Genomic DNA, 25,683 nt, shown 5'->3' with positions numbered 1-25,683 from the left:
CACACAGACTTGCTCACTCACTCACTCACTCACTCACACTCAAATATACTCATGCGCACTAACACACAGACTCACACACAGACACACACTCACTCACTAACTCACACAGACACACACAGACTCATTCACTCACTCACTCACACACACTCACTCACATATACTCACTCATACACACATAGACACAGACACACACATACTCACTCATCCGCGCGCGCATACACACATAGAGCTGAGCCCTCTGCCCCACATTGCCCAACCACATAATAAAAAATGAACTGCTCTATATCCCAGATTGAGTTTGCCCTAACCACATTACATTATTAATTTGCTAACCAAATGCCCTTATCCATGGTGACACACATAGCTTACAATTTGTCAAATCCATTATCCATTTACAGTGGCTATAGTGCTGGACCTTTGCTCAAGCAATTCAGGATAAGCACATTACTCCAGGGGAGATGACCGGCCTGAACCTGCAAAATTATACATCTGTCAAAATATATTTTACAGTAATTGCATTTGTGGTAATTTAGTATTGGGTGTTGAAGGTAATTCATGGTTAAATCATTTGTAATTAAGATTATGTTTTGGAACTTTCTAGGTAGCAACATTATATGTTACTGTCAGTTCAAACCTCTAAATAGATTCATACAATGGCTACGCATTTTCCAAGCTCTGACACTGAATTTATCATTTGTGCTGCAAAATAGCTATGCCAACCAAATATATACATAAGGCTGAGCCTTATTGGGGACACAGAAAGGGACATTAAGGTCAATCCTCTCCATCCCCCACAGCACGTTCCCCAGGGCAATATGTGGGTACACACTGAACCCAGTTCTCCACCAGGGGAAGATTAATCATGCGCATCCTCAGGTCACCGGTGCTGACCTACAGGGATCTGGAGACATGCAGCAGAGAGGGCTCTCGCTGTGACAGAGATTATATGAACATGTCTCATGTCATGCTGCTGTCATGAGGCTTTGCTGTGTTAAGGCATTGATTAATAATATAATATTGGCATTTAGCAGACACTCTTATCCAGAGTGACTTACATAGGTAACATGTAAAAATTTGTTACCTATTTATGCAGCTGGATATTTACTGAGGCAATTCTGGGTTAAGTACCTTGGCAAAGGGTACAACGGCAGTGCCCCAGCGAGGAATTGGGACCGGAAACCTTTTAGTTACGAGTCCAGCTCCTTACCACTATGCAACACTGCCGTCCCATTCGTTATATACAACTATAAGTATGTAACTCTGCATTCACCTGTCAGACAGACGGGTGAATGTAGACTCAGCACTGCTGCCTGCTCTCCCTGTGAAACAGGTCTGTGAGCGGAGGGTATAGCGGAATGCATTACATGCATTCGGTAATTAACATGGTCATTAGACGCCGCGTGTCCCTGCCCCGCTGCTCAGGAAAGGTCACTGCGCTAGAGGAGTGCAGTGAGGGTGAGCCGGCGGCCCGCTGGCATAAGGCGCGGTGTGAAAATGGGAAACGGGTGTCCATGTCGGGCCGAGGGGCTAATTAAGCCAGATCCTGCCTCCGCGAATTTCCTACCGAGGCCGAGCGAGGCGGCCGCTGAGTTCGGCCGCCACTGCCGCTGCCCACGCCCCCCCCCCTCGTGGGGCGGCACGAACGGCCACTCCCTTGCTGTGATCTCCCCGTGGGACCCCTGTGGTGGAGAGAGCCCCTCTCTGTCGGGACCCACAGAGTGGCACCATCGTGCGTCCTCAGTCGACCCTGGCGTGAGGACAGCAGAGCCCGGGCTGCACTGACCCTCACAGAGAAGGCGTCCTGAATACTGCCTGTGTTAGCATGCGCATCCGTGTGCGTGTGTCTGTGTGTGTCATGGCGACACGTGAGGTTTTATAAACAATTTAGGAAGGAGACTGATGAAAAAATAACGAACCACGGTTTCCCTTTTCTATCCCTAAAGAGAAGAGCCGTGTCTCGGCTTGAAAGGGAGAACTCCTGGCTTGTGAAAGTAGCCCAAAACCTTTTTTTCGGAGAGAAAGGATGACAGCACGAATCAAACGTTTTACCCAGGGATTAAAGTGCCACAGTTCATGACACATGCTTGTGCCTTTCGGATAATTTTATGTACCATAAGGTTTCGACAAAACAGCAGGGGACTGCGTTGGAAACATGACATCTGCTCCGAACAGCATCTACAGCAGGTGCAGAGGGCGGCCTCTGCTCGCTCGCGAGTTTACCATTCACAAAACAAGACAACACCACTTCTTTTAAAAGCTTAACACAACATAACACTACTGAGAGCCCCTTCTTGCCCCCCCCGCCACCCACCCATTGCATGGCTTCCTCTGTATCCACAGCACAGACAGAGCACCCTGAAGGACCCATGTGACAGCTGGAAACTAAATGGGACCATTACACTAAGACACATATTGATTTAACCAAATTCACAGGGAAGACTTGCAACCTTTGAGCAATTACACTTCACATTGCTCAGGGGAGGTGGGGGGGAAAGGGGACGCCAGGGAGACAGAAGGAGAGAGAGAAAGTGATAGAGCAGGATGAGACAGACAGACAGAAAGTGGAAGACACAGGAAGAGGGAGGGAAAGTGAAAGAGACAGGAAGAGAGAAACCCAGGGGGGAGAGAGAGACAGAGAGACAGAGAGAAAGTGAAAGGCACAGAGAAAGAGAGAGCAAGTGAAGTGGGGGAGAGAGACAGAGAGAGAGAAAGAGAGAGAAAAATGTGTTTGAAAGTCAGCCTTTTGGAAAGTGTGAGGAGGGGGTCGGGGGGGGGGGGGCGGGGGGGTTGGGGGAGCGACGCTGAGCGAAAGTGAAACTGAAACAGATCCGCTGAAACGGAGCCTCCGGCATTTATATGTGCTACTCCGGATGCGTGCTGTTATACAGCTCATGTCGGAGTGCTCCCCCCTCAACCAATCTCAGCAGATCCAGAGGAGGATCAGCACTTTGCATTGCTGCAAATAAAAGAGCCGGCTCGACACACATTACTGTAATACCCCGGCCCTCAGGGCTCGCAGGGCCACGTGGTGCCCTTTAGAAATACCACACTGTCCACACGGGCGCATTGGAAACGCACCTTCTCAGTCTCTAATATAACTGCAGCAGCGTTTCTTTAATGATCCCGCGAAGCAAAATGTCAAAGAAATATGATGAATTTCTGCAAGGCCAGGACGAAATCACTTAGGCTGAACTGAGAAACTGCAGCCCTCTTTTATTTTTCCCATCAGTTACAACAGACTGTCTGTTCTGGCTTGTTTGTATCCCTGACGTAGCCGTATCTGCTATACAATTAGTCTCATTAAAATCAACTGATGCAAAATGAATTACAAATTAATTGAAACATATCAAAACTGTACGCCTACCAAGCATATCTTAATCCCATCTCATGGGCGATAATCCCTATCAATAAAATCTAAGCTCTGTTGGCATTTGCAACAATCAGCGTCTGTAATGACCAGACATGCGATTTAACCACTGTATCCTACCCTCCAGCCCTTGGATTAAGAGTTCACTCATTAATAAATAATGATAAAAATATGTCTACAACTGTGGCTCGCAACCAATGATATGGTAATTCTGCTATTTTAATGTTTGCAGGAAGAGTAAGCCGGTTTCATTATATCATTATAACATATGATATAATGAAATTATTTGTCCATGAACATTATGAAAAAGCAATTAATAACTCATTAAATATACATTTGAATGAAAATCGAGATTAATGTACACCTGTGTTTTGTGTGTGTGTGTCCACAAAGGCAGACACAGCGTAGGGGCTGAGCTGCAGCAGATTTTGGGTCCTGCAATCCCTTTCATTTCTCAGCTCGTTGAGCAAATCAATGAACACAGAGAGCTTCGCCGTCCCCTCAGACCGGAGCGAGGCGAGGTGTGAGAAACACGATGCTTCCCTTTTCTGCTGTTCGGGAACCTTCAGGGTCTGTTCCTCTGGTGTGCGACTTCGTCGGTAAAGGCGAAGAACTGAGAGTAGTACTCAATGTTCCCTCCCAGCCAGGGCACAGTATGCGTCTAGGCCTAATCAAAGCAAATGAGAGGAGGCGGCCCAGCTTGCACCTAAGTTTATAGAACTTTTCACAGCTCCCCCAACCGTAAACGGGTCACATGGCGCGGACAGAGCTGTGGCTCCTTGGTAAATGTCAACGGGCCGTTTCCAGGTTAGTATCCGCTTTGCATGGGGAGAGGTGGAGACGCTTGCAGAGAAGATCTGATCATTAGCGCCCAGCGCTCTTATGCTGGTGCCTCAGCCAGCCAGGCAGCGAGAGCCTGCCATGCACAGAACGGAGGCAGAACACCAGAGAGAGAGAGAAAGAGAGAGAAAGAGGGAGGGAGGGAGGGAGGAGAGAGGGCAGGACCCCCCGGGGAGGGGCGCTGATCCCCCCTGCAACAACAGCCCCTTTATCAAGGGGGAGGCCCCGACCTGTTCATTTGATTGTTAACATTAATCTGAAAAAAGCCTAAACAAAATTACATTTTAATAAAGGTCTCCTGGCTTTATGGATTTCCAATAATCCCATAAATCCTGTTCTCCGCACCTCTGCAGGGGAGCGATGGGGGTGGGGGGTGCAGAGGGATCTCGCAGAGGAACTTTGGCAAATCCGCCAAGACTCAAAAAACCCTAGGAGGCCCACCTGCCCTCCGCAACGCCCTTGACAGAAGCAGCTCGGGGGGGGGGGGCAGGAACGGGCTGAGAGAGAGACACGAGGCAGGCCTGCGGCTGATGGGGGGGACCACCCCTGCTACTCCTTAATTCAGTTTGGGGGGCCGTTCACAGCGGCAAGCCTGACGCTCGCGACACCGTCGGCGTTCTCGCGGAATTACATCAGGAGCGAAGGTGACTGCAGACGCAGCGAGAGCCGGCGATGGCGTACGCGGTGTACGAAGCCGTGCGCTCCAGCTCTCGGGGTCTGGGAGTGAGGAAAGGGGAAATTCAGCGAGGGCTGGAGAGCGAGTGTGCAAGCCAGCATGGGGAGGGGGAGAAGGCCACCGCTCCCCCTCCCTCATTAATAAACATAAAGAGGGCTCATGAGACCCGGTGAAACATTGCCTTTTCCCTCAGCTGAGCGAGCCTCCTCCTCCCCCTCCCCCTCCCCACACACCCCAGCCCATGCAGATCAATGGGCAGTGATTATTCCATTTGTGTGACGTGCTATAAATTAAGGCTATTAAAACCGAGGGGAACATCGATCCCCCCTACCGCGCTGGCGATGGAGATCGCACTGTCGGCTCCGGCCCCGCTCCGCGCACTCCATCACGGGCGACGACCGATGGGGCCCAACGTTTCCGAGAGCCGGCCGAGGTCCGCCAATTACTCCCATTACACCGCGCGCTTTCGCACATTTCCCCTCTGTCTGCAGGTGGCCGTGCGCACTCTGGCATGATGGGAGACAGTTGAACGCGCCATCCATCTAAAACACAGAGGAACAGTCTACCCGACCCTGCTGTGACACCTGGCCCAGACCAGGGCGAGCTCTGTTAAACAGGCTCCAAAGTGCTTTCGACCCGCTCACCACTGCAGCGCTGCCACTGCAACACTTGAGACACAGCGAATTGACAGGAATTCTAAAAACACAGAAATCGCCAGCGTGACCGCACTGCACCACCTCAAAGTTATGCCCATTTCATATTATTCGCCACATTATCTTGTGAAATCTCCCCGAGTGAACGTGTCTTGTCCCTCTGGATAGAACAAGATGACTTTCCGTATGAAATCAACCCTGCGATCCAAGTTAACACTTTGAGACTACCATCCTAGCAATAGATTACCATCTTTGTCCTTGATTGCTATGGAAACACGTTTTAGCTTCACAGTGAATAGGCAGTCATTCTGTAACTGCTATTAGGTAGAAAATGTAAGCCAGGTGTGGGGGGGTTTTTTGTCAAGAAAAAGACCCTGGTTAACATTTCATGCAAATTTCAAATTGCATGCCATCTGTTAAGGTACAACAAGGTCTTGCAAGCAATATATCAAGTGAATCCAGCAAGTTAGGCAACAACTCGATATTCTACAATACTGACAATGACAGGGTGGCATACCTGAAAAGCCCGAAGCTCCACTGTATAATACACCCGAATGTGTACAATGAGCGACTGTGTTCGCTATCTGTGGAACGACCATTCACTGTTGCCTTCTATCTACATGCGCTGCAGAAGCAATCATGGCATCACTTTAAACTCTTTCACAGTTCTGCAGAAAACCTCCATATCTACTTTTGAAGTTTGCAAAATACTCACATAAATACCCAACAGTACAACTTTGACCCTCTACAGAATACTAAAAAAGCATGGTAAATTTTAGAGCGAGATCTCAGGTAGTTTTAGAGCCGTGACCATTCTGATGTTAGGGGTCATCATTCAACACAACACTCACATGTTGCGACAGGCATTTTCCCCGGATATTTATGCCCAGCAATAACTCAATCAGTTCCGTTTCATAGGAAATTAGCAAGAAAGGAAACAGCACTGAAGTATGAACATCATCGGCACGCACTGAAATTCATTACAATCCAGTTCCCATAAAAAGACACACCTGGGAGGAGACTTTGGGAACCACTGAAACAAGAGACACTTGAAAGGAAATATGCTTTTTTCAAACCTACCGAAAGTCTGGATAAAAGCATATGTTAAATGACTAAATGTAAATGTATATTATACTACTTAAAGTACCGCAACTTTCCTAGTCAGAGAGAGTAATACCCTCACCCTTAAGCAAAAATATTGTGGCTGTGAGAGCCAGATCTTAATCCTCCTGGCAAAGATCTTGAAAAATTCAAAGAATGCTAATTCATCCTACAGGAAACTTCGAAACTGAAGATACATCTCGAAAGGTCAGCAACATACAGCCAAATTAAGTCGAGGAATGTTGAAGAAAAAAAACTGAAAGGAAAAAGGATCGGCTGTCGCCATTTGAACTAAGGATCGGATGAGTCACAAAAATGTTCACTCAGTTAAAAGGGGATTTCTGTCATGTATAAAGAGGGGTGACAAGGTTCAATTATTAGGCCAAGTCTTTTTGCCAAAAAAGCTGGACCATTCCGAAAATGCACAAATAATTTGGAGCGCGAGGTCAGGGAAAAATGACACTCTTGGTGTTTTGACGGAGGGAACAGAGTATGGGGTACTGTATAAAAATATGTATAAAAGAAAATAAATTACAGTAATGACAATTTAATGACTAAATTAAAATAAACTTTACAGACAGGCAGATACTGTTGTTTGGTGATGGTGTATATCAGCGGGTTTTTACAGCTTAGCAATTTTCTGTCATTAAGGTAACACCTACAAAAATGCTTGTTTCTGATTTGCATGTCATTACAGTGATGCATAAAATGGCATCACCACAGCACTGCTGTTCAAACCTAACACCTGGCCGAGGCTGGCTTTAATCAGAGCGAAGAGCGATTCACTCATTATCTGGTGCAAATAGGAAGGACTTGTGTTGCCAACTGTAAACGTTCAAGATAATTGGTCACACTACATGGAAATGATTATGCAAACAGGAAACGACAGTCATGTTCCTGTGTGCTGTAGGGACGATGCCTCGTCACGGGGCGCTGTGCACTCCAAAATTGCGAAAGAGTGTGACATTGTCAGTTGGGCATTGTCACAGGCGTTATGTCACTTACAGTCAAATCTGTCATCAGCGAGCCTAGCATCAGAGAATGAAACACAGGGACCTTTTTCCAGCTCTGCAAGGGCGTTCTGCCTGCTGTTCCACGGCAAGACCAGGGAAACATTTTTATGCAGGTCTCCTGCTGAAGTGATGGGCAGTAATGACAGCTCGACTTCTATGCATAAGCCCTATGTGTCCTGAAGAGAGGTTGCGGCGTGCAATTTAAAGGCAGCACACATGAGGTTTAAAGAAGAGACGTCAGCTTTTCGCGGTTTGCTGACTTAGCCCTGAGGAATGCGTTCCTGTCTTGCTGTGGTATTCCACTTGGTATGCGTCTGTGCGAAACCACACCAAAATGTCACGCTAACGATTACTGCAGCAAAGAGCCCCTTCAGCAACTAGAGGGGGTACCTCCTCTAAACTATAACCCCAATGTTCAGCCATGATTCTTTGCAGTCCTGCTCTTCCAAAATGTTATCCTGGGGACACACTGCCAGCCATGAAAGTCATGCTTCAATGCAGTCTGAGTGCGCTTTTGACTGACATGGAGCAACGCAAGCAACGGACACCGGCTTGAAAACTGATCATACGAACAGTGGCGCGTTTTACGAAAAGATGTGCATTTCTTGCATGATTCAGGACACTAAGAAGGCAATGATTCCGTTGCAAATCAAAAGCCATCATTTTGACAAGAGGCAAAATATGTTGTCCTTGGTGATTTTTTTTTCCCCAAGAATCTCTCCTTTGTTCTTAAGGAGAGGTTTTTACTTGAAGAACAATCAGGGAGTCTGCACCCATCTGCCTGCTACTATAGCGACGGCTGCATTCATCAACGTTGAAGTGTCACTGCGATTTCACACCGCACGCAAACGTTGACAGCGCCACGGTTCACCTCTACCAAAAGGATGCTCATTAGTCATCCGTCTGTCATTGCTCAGGACAATGTCATTTCGCAGCTGGGGGAGCGTCACAATGCAAAAAACTGTCACCATGAAGAGGACCCTGGAACCTGGACAGATTGGCACTTCCCTGACAAACATCTCACGGTAAAAATACATGTGATGTTGTTGGGTAAACTACAAAGCGATATAACCGATAGCTGCATTGTAATGGCACCCAGACAGTTATGAAGAGAATACACCTGGCAAAGCGCTCACGCACTGCACACTGAAAGATCAGGGTTGGTGACCATGACGTTCTAATGGACAGATTCAGTGAATCTTATACAACCCCTGCTACACATAAGTTAGTGAGGGCGTATCCAAATAGCCTGGAATCTAAGATGGCCACTGAAAGTCCAGTGGGGACCTTGTGGCTTTTTCACAGTAGAACACAAAAGAAATGGTGGCAGAGCATGATGGGAAATGGTGGCTTGGATGTGTGCTGGGGGTTTCCCATGACACGTCTGAAGTAAAAATAAGCTTCCTCCATACAGCTCGGCCTGCTCATTTATAGTCAAAGGACTGATGACTCTTGTAACACTGAGGGAAAAAACTTTGACAAATGCAACCTCTCATGAGGAAGAACATAATGCATTTCAGAGGCTAGCATAAGTAAAGCCTCATAATAGGACAACAATGCAACTTTTAAGGGATCATAAAAGAATATTTGGTAGACAGAGCACCTTTTGCTAACTGATGGGAATTTTTTATAGGGTAGCACAGCCTGTCGAACATCATACCAACAAGAACATAAAATCAAAGGTGATATATAGAAATAGATATATTGAAATATTCCACTATATTATACTGCATTCCTTCAATATTAATATACATAAATTCTCAAACCACATTTACTTATGTATCTGGGAATGTGCTGTAACAAGATTTAATGTGACACCAAGACTGCTGGCAGCATGTGTAGTCAAAAAGTTAAAACGTCTTAAATTTACAGAGCCCGGGTTGGCACAACACTGCCAGAATAGGAGCACTCCAATTAAGTGTATCCCTAAAAATAATTTCGCATACAAATGCGAAAGTTGGCCTTGGGTCCCTCCTCTGCAGGGACACGTGACTGTGCTGAATTTCGGGGAAATGAAAGAGCGTCGAGGCAAAGTCAGGCTGGTTTCTTATGGAATGTCCCCAAATGTCTTCTAGCACTTAACACGAGAGGCTGACATTTAAGCACGGCGGGCCGCTGTGAGAGGTATCTTGTCCCAGTCCCAGGACGCAGCCCGTGTCTTGCACCGACCTCCGCTGCCCCACACCGCCACGGCCGTCTCCAGGAATGCCCCGGGACCGCGCTTTTTAGCGTGCCTGGCTGCCCCCGAGGCTATTTCTGGACGGCGGAAGCGCGGCCGTGTCCTCAGCCAGCTGGAAGAGGCTCGGGCCCCGGACGGGCAGAGGTGGGCGTGGATGGGGACAGGGGAGGGGACAGCACGTCTTCCGTCACGCCCCGGTGCTCCCAGCGTCCCAGCATATCCACCCCGGCCCCACGCCAGAGGCTGCAGTCACGCCAGAGCTCCCTCCTCGGCCTGTGGCTTCCGAGCGCAGAGACGGGCCCCGCTACCCTCCAGGCCACCGACCGGGCTCAATCTGGCCCGGAATCCTGAATACACGGCCCACCTTCCGGCCGAAACACACCAACAGCCGCAAGCCTCCTGACAAAGCTGCACGGAAATGGTCCCTATCTCTCAGACTCTTCAAACATTGGTCTGCTAAACATTGGTCAAAAAACACTAAACTAGAACATGAGAAAGACGTAAGAAGAGTGCTTATCAACCTCTCCACGTCTCTACCCTGACGCTCCAAAATGTGACAATCAATTACAAGGCCAATGACTATTGTCTATGACAACCCTTGCATTTTAGTCAGTGCGTTTAAGTTTTTGAAAAGCACAACTTTGTTCAAAACAAGCATAATTAGGAAAACAATTAACTAGAAGTCACTGTGGGCAGTGAACGTACTTCGAAAGCAAAAGATTAAAGCTTTGAGGGTATTAAAAAGACTCATACAACACACAGTACAGGCACTAATAGGAAAAATCAATACAGTACTCTAGACCACTGTGCAGTGCAAACAAAACAGGTCCCATTTGTGACAGAGCAAGGAGACAAAATATCAAATATGTCACCTCTTCGCGATATATAACAAAGTGTGCCTGTCTGTACTTTCCATCTAGCACATTCTTTCAGCGGCCTCTGCAGCCCTGACTTTTTCCCAGCAGGCCAGAGAGAGCATAACTCTAACTGCATAACTTGCTTTAAGAGACCATGGGAGCATCCTGTCAAAGCTGCAGTAACCGGCCAGGAGGAGGAATACAAAGACAGATGAGGCTTTTGAATTGCTGTTGGTGAATCCCTCCAGTGAAGAAACCTGCCAGCGCCCAGGCTGATGATGGCTTTTGACGTGAACCCGCCATCTATTCCACAGAAAATGGTGGAGGGGAGGCAATGAGGGGCATTTTCTGACGTGCGCTCTCTTGGCACGGATGATTTTAAGCATTCCAGCAACATCTGTGCCAGCAAAAGGGCTGTTCAGAAAAAGCAGGGCAGACTGTCAACAATCTAAGGAACTGACCGAAACCACATAATGCAGACGAGGGACACAAATAGCAAAGTGTTTGCCTGTGCTTTGAAGTTAATGCTGGACACGGTCTGTTGACTACTCCTGCTTGTCCTTGTCTCATTATAGACTTTTAGACTACCACCAGACACTTTTCACTTGAGCACAGCTTATGTCTCTGATTGATTTCCTTTTTTAATGCAGGCCTACATTGTGACTGTGGTTTGTGTATCATGATCTTCATTTGATTTTTAGAAACATCAAAATGCATGAGCTTGCCTTTGGAGCTGTTTGATGTTAGAAAAAAAGTTTCTTTTGCAAAGTTTATTGGACACACTCTGACAGTCGAACTTGGAAAACCACCCTACTGCCTCCATCATTACCGCCCAAGAGGTTAGATAATAAATTTAATTTAGATATTCCATAAAAGATGTTTAAGTTCTAATGAATATTTTCACATGCCACATGGCACATGAGCCCACACAAAAAAACTTCTAGTATGACCTTGACTTTTTTAGTTTCTTCAGAAACATCAATATTTCACTGATACTACTGAATGCTACACTGATGACACAAAAGGGCTTAATGACTGCCATTTGTGTCACTCTGTGTGACGTCTAAAACAGAGAGGTCATAAAATTAGAAAGGACCTGGTACTCAGAAGGATTCATTTACTCCAGTGTCACCATTGCACTAATTAAACAAGTTTAATTACACAAAAATAACCTGCACCTTCACTAAAAGAGAACGGTAAACACCTTTGACGGCAACAGAAGACAGGACTAAACACCAGCAATGGGACGTTTCCACGAGAGAGAGAGAGAGGAACAGAGAGAGAGAGAGAGAGAGAGAGATAAAGGAAGAGAGAGATCCGTTGTGTCCCTTGACAGACTTCAGCTGTGCATCTCACGCGATGGACCTCACACTCGATCCTTCTCCCATACAATTTATTCAGCTTTTATTTGCACTTCTGTCTTAGCCAGTGCTTGAGGGACCAGGGAGGGGGTGGGAAAGCGCTTAAGCAGCAGTTTCTGTGCTCGTCTGAAGGCACGCTGTGTTCTGCGCCGGAGCACTCCTGGGGCCTCTCCCTCCCCCTCTCCCATCGCAGAGCCAGGGTTACCCCCGCACGACGCCCACGCCGACACACTTGTGACTCGCCGACGGCACGTGCGCTCCGCGGACGCGCGCGACCGGGGGGGGTGGGGGGGGGGTGGGGACCAAGAGCCGCCGGCACGTCTGCGCACACACCGTTTCTGCGCAGGCAACAGCAAGGACAGCCACAGTCTCCGATAATCGACGGGCGGCGGGGCGCGAGAAATTTACTCCAGCAGGAGCGATGACCCTTCGATTGGGTGGCCTCCTTAGTGCTGGGAGATCAAATCCAATCGGGGGTGGGGAGGGGGGGGGGTGCACCGGTCTGGATGGGGGGGTTTAGCGAGGAGCCACGGGCGCTGGCTGATTTCCCACGCCGCGCATCACTTCTTACACCAGTCAATAGGACATCACGGCCAGATGTGCTCCACTGCGCCTCGACTGTATATAACCCAAACCCATGTCGACACGCTGACACCCCGCATTAAATCTCAACCCGCGCTCTGGACTGCTGTCGCCTCGCCTCCGAGGGCCACGCTCTTCGGCAAGAAAGACAAGCGCGCGTCAGGTGTCTCCACATACGGGACGCTACGTCACCAGAAAAAAAAAACAGACATATGACGGAGATCAAAGACATCCCTCAACGCCTCGCAGCCTAATTTCCCCTTAAAACAGAAGAGCGCACTTTATCACACTTCTGAAGCTAATAGAGCGATATAAATGCGGCGAGGCCGGTGGAGAGGGATGAGGTCACGTGACGCGCATTATTACAGTAGCGATATTTCCTCCTGACAGAACTCAGGAAACAATCAGGCCCTGCAGGAAGGGATCATAACACCTTCATAAAAGCCGTGGCAGCTTCGATATAAGGCGGCGTCTCTTCTTGTCACCGGTCTCAAGAGAAATCCCAACATTTCTCTGTGTAAAGTGCCACAGAAAGTCTGCAATGGTGAACATAATTCATCCATAAATAAATAAATAAATATATGCAATATGAAAAAAAGGGTATGAAAGTTCTCTGGACTAACTTGAAAATAATGGATCCCACATTTTCTGAGCATTACATTAAACTTTAATCATTAGCTGAATATAAATTATTAACTACTTTGAAATAAAGAGCAGGGTCATTAAATACCTGGAAGAAAATAGGACCAACAAATTATATACACTAACTAAACAAAATTTTGCGAGAATTTCCTTGTGAAAGGTTTATCAATCGGCACAGGTATTGTCTAAATCTGCTTACATTGGGAAATCTGTCTTGCTCACAGATAGCAGAACAAAGAGATGCTGGTCGATTCTCACCTCAAGGTTGCATTAGAATGCCCGACCATAAACAGAGAAATAGCTGACCTTGTAGAATCTTCTAGATACATTGGGTTAACAATTGACAACAAACTCTCTTTCAATCACTATATCACTGAGGCTGTGAAAAAATACCAATGGCAGTTCTTCCTCATTCACCATTTGCACTCCACTGTTAAAGTCAAAATGCTGTTTCCACTTTACCGCAGCACATTCAAACCGCTTATTATATATATATATGGAAGCATCTCCTACTTCGGGATGCTTTATGTTTCAAACTGCAATAAGCTTCTATAAATTTCTCAGCTCTAAAACAACACATCTCCCCACACCCAGCCACTCTGAGCGGAGTTATTCGATGGTGGGGCTGGCATTAGTGCTGACCAAAGTCAGCATCCACTACCCTACTGATTTCATCCATTACCGTTTGCCGTTAGGACGGAGAAGCAGAAAGCGAAGGAGCCGTAAAACTGATTCAAAGGTTCTTCCAGGCAGAGGTGCATGTTAATGAGAAAGTGCCTGTGGGCCTTGGCCCACCACTTTTACCTGATGATTGTGTTTAGGGTGTGCTAATGTGAGTGCACTTCAGCTTGCGCACATCACCCTGTGATTACGATCTCTTCCTAATCTGAGCCGTGCAAAAGAAATTTCATGAACCCAAGGACAAAAATGAAATTAACCGTTTGTACAATCAATTGTGTTCGGTCAACAACATGTACAAATTTCACCTTCTTTTCTCACCTACAACTTAATTGATCAAGTAAACAAGTCCATCTCACTCACATGTATTTTGAAGACAAGTGTAATATATACAAATTAATGTTTACCTGTAATATTCAATAAATCAGAAAAACTGAAAGGTATTATAGTCATTTATAGTTTATTTACCTTTTTCATACTTCATTTTTATTCATCTTTATCTCAATGTCTGTACCTACAAAGCACTTTATCAGCTGATGCAGAGTTGAAGAGACTAAATGTAAATCTATTAATAATTGAGTAAAAGTCAGATCTAGAAAGCCTAATTTCCAACAGAAGGTGAGTTATTGAGCATATCTTTGGAGAAACACTCAAAGACAATTAAAATTAATTCTTCCAAATCTGCAGACATTTGTTTTAAACAAAAATACAAATCTCAAACAATTTAATCTGATGCTGTAAAAAAACTACCTTGTTTACTGCAGTTTTCTGGCTCACAAACCAAGCCTAATAACGGTAAGCCTGAATACTCTGGATGCATAACTCCAAACTTTATATTTAGACATAAAAGTGTACAATATCATTGTAGAACAAAACTGTGTGAGCACTCAATCGAATCCTGCTACCTCAAGGCTATACTCGCTGAACAATTCAGCGAACAAAATGAATTGCAGCATGTTCTAATAACTTGGCACAGATTCACATAACTTTGTCACAAACCACCTTTGCAATCTGTGGTCCTGTTTGTGAACACACTTGACAAACCTACATCCAGCAGCATGAAGCATTCCATCACATCTAGCAACCTGTAGACCAAAAGTCCTAGTTGTTTGGGAGCACTGAGGGGCATAGGAGGGCAGAGAAAACCAGGTGGGAAACAGCCACACTTATAAAAGGAAAGGTAGAGCGTAACGGAAGAAACAGAGAAGCATGACAACGGGAAGGGAAGGGAGGCAGGTACTCACCCTGTCCTTCATTCTCCAGCTCTGAGCCAGGGCCTTGGAGCCCTCGATCTTCTCCGAGTGGCGTTTCTTCATGAAGGCCAGCGGGAGGTTCCAGTCGCTCATGTCTGCCTCCTCTTCCTCCGCCAGGCCCACCACGGGCGAGTGGAGCAGCTCCGAGTCCATTTTCATCAGGGCCCTGCGGGGGAAGCGAGCCAGCCCGGGGGGTCAGCGAGGCCTGCCACGCACTCTTCCAAACTTTAAGCAACTGACACCTTCACCCAGCATCCCTCTGCTCCGCAACCAAACTCCCCCACCCAGGACAAAGCAGGCCTTCACAGCCTAACTCTATTGCTGCTGATCAATACTTTCATCACAGCCCGTGGTAGTTTTTGACAGTATCCACTGGCAACCCACCCACTGCTGACAGCACATTGCTCAGCCTTCCATCCACAACTCCTACATTCTCTCACTGTTTATGCCTCTGAAAAAAAATGCCATTTCATCTTTGTACTTTTCTTGCTCTCTTTTTTTCATTAGTGAGTTTGGTAAAAATGTTACATTCAACAGGAGAGGCTCACATAATTTGCATATTGCAAAACAGGGCAGGTTCAAAAAGACAGAAAAACTGAAGAAGCTGGAAATTGTAAACTGGAATCTGCATTTCGGGGGAAAAAGTATTTTCTCAAAGTGCGTGGGGAGAAACAACAACTAGTGACTATAACATTTCTGAGCTCCTGTCCATATGGTATAAGTATATTCTTAGGTCTCTTTGACCACCTACAAGACGGAAGGTGGGACAGCAGATGTTGACTTGACAAAAGGAAGCTGTCCTGTTAACAGATAACAATGGAAATTGACCGGGGGGGATCCATATAATGTCATCAAGACTGCAGAAAAAAAACAAACACTATCTACTGCCAACCATCTAGCCTTTGAGCTCAGGCCTCTATGGAATCATGCCTTTCCTTCCAGGAGAGACTGCGTTCAAATCAAATGCATCAAATTAGCGACCTTTTCTGATCCAATTCGCCAGGCTGGTCACACCACTTGCTGACTAATTGGGGGCCTCGTTTTTAGGGGCATGACATTACTTGTTCAGGGAACAAATCAGCGCTACACAGACAGCGGGAGAGACAAGCTACAATCCAGATGCACTATAGGAAAAGTAGAAGGTAGCTCTAGGTCTAGGATAATACTGTTATTTTGTGATGCCCATAGTAGTAAGTTGTGACATAGCCGAGGTGGACAATAACATCACCTTTGCGAGATGGAAATGCAAATTCCGCCCATTGATCAAGCAAATTTATTGTCACTCTTCTGGTCAGTTGCAAATACAACACGATGTTTATACTACAATGTTTATATGACACAATGTTTACTACGCAAATGTTTATTTTCGAGATTGTTAAAAAGTAACTGACAGCATGTTAACATTTACAATCCATACACCTAACCCTTATTAATATTCCTAGCAGGAAAGCAGCAGTGAAAACGCAGCACTCATCTCTCATTGACTGATTCCAAAAATCCTTCAAAAGGCACTTTAAAAATATGAACCACATGACTGGTTTTAATGGAAGGGTCTTCACCGCATCTTCCATGATGGAATATGGCCATTCATGTCATCACAAAAAATACTATATCTGACTTCAAAAAAGTGTTGATCTACTTTCTCAATTAATGATGAAAGCTGAAGAAGTGCTTAATTAGTTTGTGGCACAGTAGCTGTGCCAGTGTGACGTAGCGGTAAGGAGCAGGGCTCGTAACCAAAAGCTTCCATTCCCCACTCAGGCACTGCCACTGTACCCTTGGGCAATTATTATCCTAGAATTGCCTCAGTCAATATCTGGCTGCATGAACGGGTAACGTGTAAGGCTGTAACCTATGTAAATCACACTGGATAAGAGCAAATGACAATAATGTAATGTAATGCAACTGTAATTAGGATTGAATTTAGCAAATGGTTACATCTCATACTTGAGTTTGAGGTTCTGAACACGTAGTCTTGACCAGGATGATATGTAAAGAAGGAAGATAATAAAGGCACCATCCAGAATTAGAGCACATGCAAAGGAGATATTCTGACGTGCTTTCAGATGAATTAAGACAATTCCATCTCTCTTCAAAGACTACACTGTCCTTTCTAATGAAATCACTTCTTGTCTTGATTTATGTGATTGATTTGCGATTACTGTACAGCTGTGGCATACTGTAACACCAAACAGTAACAGATAAGTTGTTTAATGAAAACTGAAAAATTAAATACAACAAATATTTGATTACAATTATTTGTCTGAACACTACCCCTTAAGCTGGATAATATTATACTGCAATTAAATTACGTACAAATGCAAATAAAACTTTATAAATGTGGAAGGCTCAACAACATAAACCCAAGAGTAAAGCATAATTTGACCGGTAAGTCTTTAATGGCTTCATCAAAGTGGGTAACTGTTGTTTTAAAATTAAACAGATGAAATAATTACATTGACTGTAATTTAATATAACGAAACCCCTAAAAGCACACCCAAAGTCATTAAAAATATGTAACAAAACAAATGAATCCCAGCTGCTATCTTTTGTCACAAACAAAAAAAAACTGACTCAATAGCAGGTGAGAGATCAAGGCAGTATCTTTCATTACATCCAAAATACACCACAATACCCTGCAATATAACTTTAAGCATTGAAGCCTACTAAGCAGCAGTGTAAAGTCGCCAGCTATATTCTTATTCAGTATTCCAAGTGAAACTCTTTATTAAGTCAAAATGTTACTAACAAGGAGAGGTGCTGTTTTTATTTTCACATTCCTGCTTTACCACTCAGCATTAAGTAAAAGCATCTGCCAGCATTAACGTATTACTTCTTTAAAAAAAAAAAAAAGAGGCCCACAACCCAGATCTAACTGTTCCCATCAATTCTTCCTTTCGGGGACACGCCCACATGTCATCTCAAAAGCGCAATTCCCACCTGGAACACGTGGTTTCAAAGTCGAAGGTGACATTTACTATTTTACTCTACTGTACACTAGTAATTGAGCAATATTCATGCAAATTGTTATACTGACATTCACAATTAGAGTATTACCAACTAAGAAAAAAAGTTTAAGATGGTAAAATTGCTGTTACATGATAGCTAGCTACAGTGTATCTCTGGAGACATCTACATGGTTACTAGTTATACAGCTAGCCAATATCCTAGCGTTTAGTTGACAGGTGTTTTACACTGCAAAACCAAGTTGGTTCATTAATTCAGTGTTCAATAGCCAACTACTGAATACTTATTAACTCAGCTCCTATGATAACTTGCAGGATCAATGAATAGTCTTTGAAGAATAATGGAAGTCACGCATTAGTGGAGAAGCTACAATAACCAAAATAGCTTGCTAGGTTCGCTAGTTAGCTAGGGTAAAAATCACTGTAAGAAAGCGTAATAGCTCGCTAGCTACCAGAAGCGATTTACAATAAAGTCGATAACCAGTTTGCTAGTTTACTAGTTATAACATAAGCGTTCAGCCATCCCGTTATCTAACTACTTACAGGAAACAAATTATCAGTTAGCTAGATGCACAGCCAGCTACACTACTACATCTTTAGCAACTTAGCTAGCTACCTAGACAACTATACAAACGATCAGAGCAAACTAGCTAGTAAGCTACATTCACGATCAAAGATGACCAGCAACAGAGTATCTAAACAGGTCAGTTTAATTTCCTTGGCAGCCGGGGCAGATGCAGCGCGCTAGCTAGCTGCATAAATGGCGATTTTCAGTGACTGAATCAGAGTAACGCTAGCTAGCCACAGACCTTGACGCGGTTGAATCCCTCCCGCGGGCTTGGAAACTTGTGCGTCCCTTTTGCACAACAGAGGCGGCCGCGCAGAGAACACCGGACAGCAAATTATATGGCAAATCCCACAATCTGCGATAAATGTCAATGCCGACAGTTCCGAGTTCACCCGGTGCGCGTTTGTCGGGGAATCTGCGGCGTCTCTCCCCGCTTGCTAGGGGCTGGAAAAGAGGCCCATCTTTACACGGACTCTCTGCCTGGGCCACGCAAAGCTCCGCCGAGCTCGTGCAATCGGTGACTCGGTCGTAACTCTTCTCTGTCGCTTCCGTGGACGGTCGCCGACGATTCTCTGTTGTCGCCGCCGCGAATCTGAATCTGAAATCGCTTCGGTTTCCCCGCAGAGACACTTTCTCAGCATTTGCACAAGGGCGCCGCCATGTTGGGCTAGACCCAGAATGCACTGTGGCGGCTAGGGCGGGATTGGAAGTGGGAGATGTCAGTGGAACGTCATTGCAAACGTTCTGGGATGATGTTATACACGGTAGTCTGGTGGGATTATTATATAGACTGAGTATACTTCTTTGCTCCCCCCAGAAATCACCTGTTTGCTTTAAACAGTAGATTGACTTCACTGCCTGATTGCTTCACTAATGTACTAGGAAAACAACTCTCGATGGAGTGATAAAATGCTCAATGGTGAATTTAGCCTTGGTCCTTGGTTTAACGAGTAAACGTGCTAAAATAAATTTCGCAGAATCACCACAGCGTTTTAAACTGAATTTCTGTTGATTTCATTTCAGATTAGTGGTAAAGTGACATTGAGAACTTGTTTGCATACTCATTCAATGTAGCAGTAGTAGTAGTTTCCATCACAGACACATTAAAAAATCCTGGAAAAGTCCTGGAACATAATGTTTTAAGATAAATTCAACCTTGATTCTAACTGTGACATAGTTAACACGGCTCTACCCAAATGCAAAGAAAAAGGAAAGAATTTAAACTGGCCCGTGGGCCATATGCCATCCATTTATGACCCTCACACAACTCCCAGGCACACATAATCAGACAGTAACTAATGGTGTCAAATGTAACTGAAGTTACATCTCAATCTGTCAGAGAGTGAGTTGATGAGTCTTACTATAGTGGAATGGTAGGTCAGCAACACACTGGGTTTTTTAACAATGACCATATGGAACAGTTCTTGCTTTCATCCAGTATAATAGCATAATATTAACATATATTAATCACTCACATGTATTACACAGTCAGCTCATCCTTGTGGGACCTGTAGGCCCCATAACACAGATCTATGTACATGTGGAGTGACACAGTCAAAAAGCACAGGCAGGTGCAGCAATCTTGAGCAACCATGTTAAATCAAAACTGCAAAAATTGAAACAACAACCCAGCCTGAAACAACACCATGAAAACAAACAACAGTAGATACCTAACGAAATATTAGGGATAAAGTGGGTACCTACATCCAAGGACACAACAGTACGATAAAGTCAAAAAGTAAATGCTTGAAGCCTACGCTTAAAATTGGACTCATCCAGAAGATAAATAATGCCATATTTAACTGCTTTTAAATTCAGAAGTCAAATTCCAATGTATGCGTGCCTTCTGAATCAAGCCCAGCAATCTGTAATTAGAGGAAATAATTAGTGGAAAATTTGCATATTGTCTTCAAATTGATATATTTGTCAAAATAATTTTTTTTGTCAAATTTTGCATATCCATTCTTAGTATTGCAATTTCATTTGGCATCTTGGTCATTGTGTCTAGATGAGCATAATGAAAGGCTGCAAAAATATGCAGATGAGAATGCCTGTTGTTAGCTATGCAGAATCCATCTCAAGCAGCCTGTGTGAGGACCTGAATAAAAGTATTTTGCAATCAGGACATGGCATGAAGAAAATTATTCTGTCGTCTGCCCACAAGTGATTTTCAAATATGCAATAATCAGCAAGAACAACCTCATATTATTTAATAGCATGTTAGAAAGTTTTATTAAAGTTTGCAAATTACAACTGAGCCGTAGAGCCTGTAGTGGGGGGTCCACCCAGCCAATATTACAACGGATGCATCAAATCAAGTATTTTCAAGTACAAGCAGACAGTATGGTGGTCAGATAACTGTAATGAGTGACACATTCATAGAGATCAACATAAAAATTAGGAGATGTGCATTCATTTTTTCATTATAGGTCATGCAAGTCATTGTTGAAACAAACTAGGCCTGTTGAGTCATGACAAAGAATGACGCTTAATGTTGCAGTTCTATTTTCATGTCTTTGTGGTTGTAGTCATTCAAATCAATGCATAAAAAATACAGATAACATACAGCAGATTTCTCAATATGTCATCAAAGTGTGAATGTGTTCATTTAATTTATTATTTTGAAAAAGATTGGTTTTACAGTGCTGCGAGGAGTAAAAGACACCTCTGCTTGAAGAAATGAAAATGAAGTTCTGCAAACATTTTATGGCTATTTCATTGATATTGAGACGCATTGTATTGCCTATTTGATCAACAATTATATAATTTGCATTTGACTTTTATGACAATACATAAGCTTGCAAGTTGTTATTTAAAAAAAAAGAAAAAAACAAGTACAGTCGAATATATGTACAATGCAGTCTGCTAAAAATGACAATCCTGCCTCCGTCAAGTGTGAAGACATCTGGAAAGGGTCTTGCCATTACATCTGGTCTTTTGTACTGACATTTTTTTATGTGAGGTGTCTGATTGTGCTGTCAGTCATACATGGCTCTGAGCAAGGGCAATAAAAGGCAGAAAAATCGCTGTTGTGATTGGACCATGGCTCAGAAAGACCATCCTGTCATAGGTAAGCACCTTGTTGAGGCTAAACCATTATGATGCCAAGCAGAGCATCTTATATTACATATCTATTTGCTGTTTAGGGTGAAGAATTACATCTGTCCTAGGATTTTGACCTGAGACATCATATGTTTCTTGAATGCTTAGGAATAGTTTCTTCTTTTGGGAAGAAATGTCCCATTTACCATAAGCAAATTCTTTTAGCTTTGAACCTGTAAAGATTCTTTCCTTAATTGTGTGTACTTTCTACTGTTTACCTCTCATTTATTGTCATTTTCTTTTGCATTTATTTTTCAGTTTTGCAGACTGGTAATTACTGAGTTTTGTATTGTGCTAGCCCAATAACACATACATTTTAAGCATAAATAATAAAATACTTGTTTTCTTCTAAATTCATACTTCCTATTTGTAATCCAGTTGTTGAAATAATAGTTCATCAATAATTATAATGAACTGAGACCTGGAGCCACAATCAGCAAACACGTTAGCGAAGTGGCTCAGTGTAGATTAGGCTGTGAGTGCAATTTGCACCCAGTTAGAATTTTTGTTTGTGTCTAATTTGCATATGTGTTTGAGGTGGTTCCAGCTCACCAAAATAGAAAACCCCTCTCTGCTTTAGGTGTGTGTGTGTGTGTGTGTGTGTGTGTGTGTGTGTGTGTGTGTGTGTGTGTGTGAGTGTATATGTGTGTGTATTCAACATATAGAAGGACACACTGCCAGTCACTGAAAAGTATATGCTGTAAATACTGTATTAAAGTACATACTGTATTAAGGATATATTTTAAAGTGTATATTTTTACCTCAGACAATATATTTAAAATATGTATGTTATATGCTGTTTTGGAATATTACAATATATATTTCTGATTTGCCTTACTTTATTTCAGATATATTTGCAATATATTTTTGGGTTGAATAGCATGCTTCTCGAGATATTGCAATATATTTAATTTGTGTATGGGTTTGTGGGTTTTCTTGTAATTTACCTTTTATTGCTTTTTCAAAACAGGAATGCAGACATAAGGGAAATAATGGGATAAAACAGCATGGGCTGACCATTATTGTCCTACAGAATATCTCACATATTCAAATTATACAGTTCATTGTACCAACACGTCCCATCTTATCTGCTCTTTATCACTTTCATATAGGGGCCCCAAATCATTAACAAACTCTCATGGCTGTTTTATAATCTGAAAAAAAGTTAGACATGGACAGCTCTTTCATTGGTTTCTTTCACAAAGGTGCTAAAGTACAGCCCTACACCCAGTTGAGCAAGTCCGCACAATGAAAGTTGTTCAGTGGTCATGTCTCTCCTGGTTGCCAAGGGCTAGGCTTGGCGTCAGTTCTGCCCCACCACACTGCTGAGTGATGTTGTTATGTGGGACCATAAGCTTTTCTGGCATTTTACATTCATGAAACGTGCAAGAAAATAACTCTAGCTTTGTCACATCTCAAGCAAATATCAGACTGCTTTAGAGTTCATCTCGCCATTTCCCTGGGAGTATCTCTTTCCATGTTCTCCAACATGATCCAATAATCTGCTGCCTTGTTTCTCCCTTCCCAGATTCTCTTCCCAGGTTCTGTAAAGACTATCAAGTTTTGGAGGCTGAGAGCACTGTGTCAGGAGTGTGTAAAGCCAGGATGTGCCTCCTCCCAGTTTATGTGAAACATTTACATTACATTTACATTTATTCATTTGGCAGACGCTTTTATCCAAAGCAGTTTACAAGTGAGGTACAATACAACACAAGCGAAAAACCATACAGAGTCAACAATATTAGAAGTACTGCATGACAAAGTGCCAAAGCTTGGCCAGGCAAGGTACACCACATAACTACACCTCATAACACATCATAACTAACTTTTTTCATTTCCATCCCTTTTTTGCTAAATAATTGTATTACTTTTGGCTACTTTCACCACAATCTTGATCACCTTTTACATAAAATATTGGCGACAGAGATAAGGAATATCTACAATAAATACACATTACACATTACACAAATTTTATACTTAACTCTTTAAAGAAAATGCACATTTTCATCTATAAATGATGCAATACTCAGTAAATTAGATGTGTAGATCTTCTGAGCTACCAGACTTGTTTTGCCAATATTTTACTTCACACCGCATGTATTTTGAATTACGGCTGGCTGTTTTTACTGTTAATTCTGTGAAGTTCCACAGAAGCAGCTGCCTGTTCTGTTCCTGCATATCCTCTGCTGTCTTCCTTTGTACTCATTCTTCAAACAGCTGGAGCTTGGAGTTTTGTCTTGGAAATGAAGGCGGTTTAAAAAAAAAGGCCATCTGTCTTGGTGACTAAAAGAAATACTCTTTCTCTTCTGCTTCCTCCTCGACCACAAACTGGTGAGCAACAGATGCCGCATCTTAGGAGTTTGTTTGACCATGATCCCACCATCTTCCCTGGAACTGAAATATCCTGCATTAGCTCACCACATGTCCAGTGCATCCACGCAGACACCTACACGCACTCCCACGTGCTGTGATCGACAGGAGTTTGACTCATGCTATTCAGGCCCTTGGTGTTCCTGCACCCAGCCGTGTGTGTGTGTGTGTGTATGCGACCGGAGATTGTATGGACGGTCGCATACACGTAACACGTGCTACACGTAATAGAAACAGAACAGATGATGGATCGAAAATGAGAACAGGTCACCCTCACTGAACCCTGGCTCGTGCTGTTGCCTAAAAGTAAACATATTCCTGTTCCATACCTACTGAAACACATGAATATGATTTCCCACACCATAAGCGCGCGTGTAGGAGGGTTGCATTGTTATTCAACGCTTTTCACCTCCGCCACGTTCTGCCCTTGGCCTCAGTGAGGCTGTCTTAGGTGTGCACTGCTGCAGGAGGTCTGAAAATCACGGTGAGAGACGCACAGAGAGAGGAGAGAGCGGCGGAAGGGACAATAGAAGCGGAGCGCTATGTGAGAAAGGACTGTGAGAGGAAGGATGTGTTCTACAATATTTCACTGAGAAAGGAGAAACAAACGTCCATTAGGAGGAAGCCCTGTGCAATGCCTACTCCAATGTGATTGAGAGCTTCATGGGAGGGAGAGATCAATTTCTGAGGAAGGTGGAGATTCATGACTCACCCTCTGTCTCAGTCACTTCACTCTTTAATCTGACAAAATTGCACAGTTGCTTAACTGCCTCCTGTTGAAATAAGCACAAGGGGAGAGCTTTGGCGTATGCACTAGCAAGTCAGCTCATGAGAAAACATGAAAACACCATGGCCTGTTTAAAAGCCACTAGAATCTTCCTCTCTGTGGACTTTTTAGGACAGTCACCCCACAGCTGTTTTGTGTGGAACGCCAGAACACAAAGCAATCTGGAATTCTGAGCGTAAAGCATAACTTTGGTTGGTTGAATCTGTTCCCCCTTGGCATTGTGTTTGCTGCACAAGGGAACTAAGGTAATCTCAAAGACACGATGAAGGGTGGGACCCTGAGTTTGGGGAGACTGCACCCCCCAACCCCCAGCTCCCTGCCATGCAGATTGGGAGCACACTGACATAATCTACTGAGCACAGACCCACGGCTGGAGTTGTTCCCAGGCCTAAATGAAACAAAAAGTGAGAAGCCTAAATCTTTCTAGGCCCTGATTCCAACACGAAATATTGAGGCAGCAGAGTCAGGGACCAGAATAAAAGCATTCTCACTTTCAGCATGCTCACTTCACAACTGAGATAATGGCCGGAAACGTTATGGTACTCTCAGCTACACAAGCAATTCACAGCCATCAGCACGTAGACTTTCAGGAGTGCTCCACTTGTCAATTCATGCCCCCCACCACCACCATCAGTGCAAACCTATTATTGTCTTTATATCTTTTTTCCTTAGTCCTGTAGACATGAAC

The 25,683-nt window shown here is 44.0% G+C and overlaps 1 protein-coding gene across 1 annotated transcript in view; it reads right to left on the bottom strand.

Annotated features, from left to right (window-relative positions):
- Positions 1–19,398, bottom strand: part of rptor (regulatory associated protein of MTOR, complex 1) — a 156,227-nt gene extending 136,829 nt beyond the window's left edge. Inside the window, exons 1-2 of the mRNA XM_036525885.1 lie at positions 18,978–19,398; positions 15,194–15,368 (exon numbers count right to left, since the gene is read on the bottom strand). Coding sequence (XP_036381778.1) covers positions 15,194–15,361 — 168 coding nt within the window. The 5' untranslated portion in view covers positions 15,362–15,368; positions 18,978–19,398. The remainder of the gene's footprint in view (positions 1–15,193; positions 15,369–18,977) is intronic.
- Positions 19,399–25,683: the final 6,285 nt, after the last annotated feature.

This window comes from Megalops cyprinoides, chromosome 1 (genome assembly GCF_013368585.1).
Source record: "Megalops cyprinoides isolate fMegCyp1 chromosome 1, fMegCyp1.pri, whole genome shotgun sequence".
Classification (NCBI taxonomy): Eukaryota; Metazoa; Chordata; class Actinopteri; order Elopiformes; family Megalopidae; genus Megalops; species Megalops cyprinoides.
Note: the sequence above shows the minus strand (reverse complement) of the source record. Positions and strands in the feature narration are given on the sequence as shown.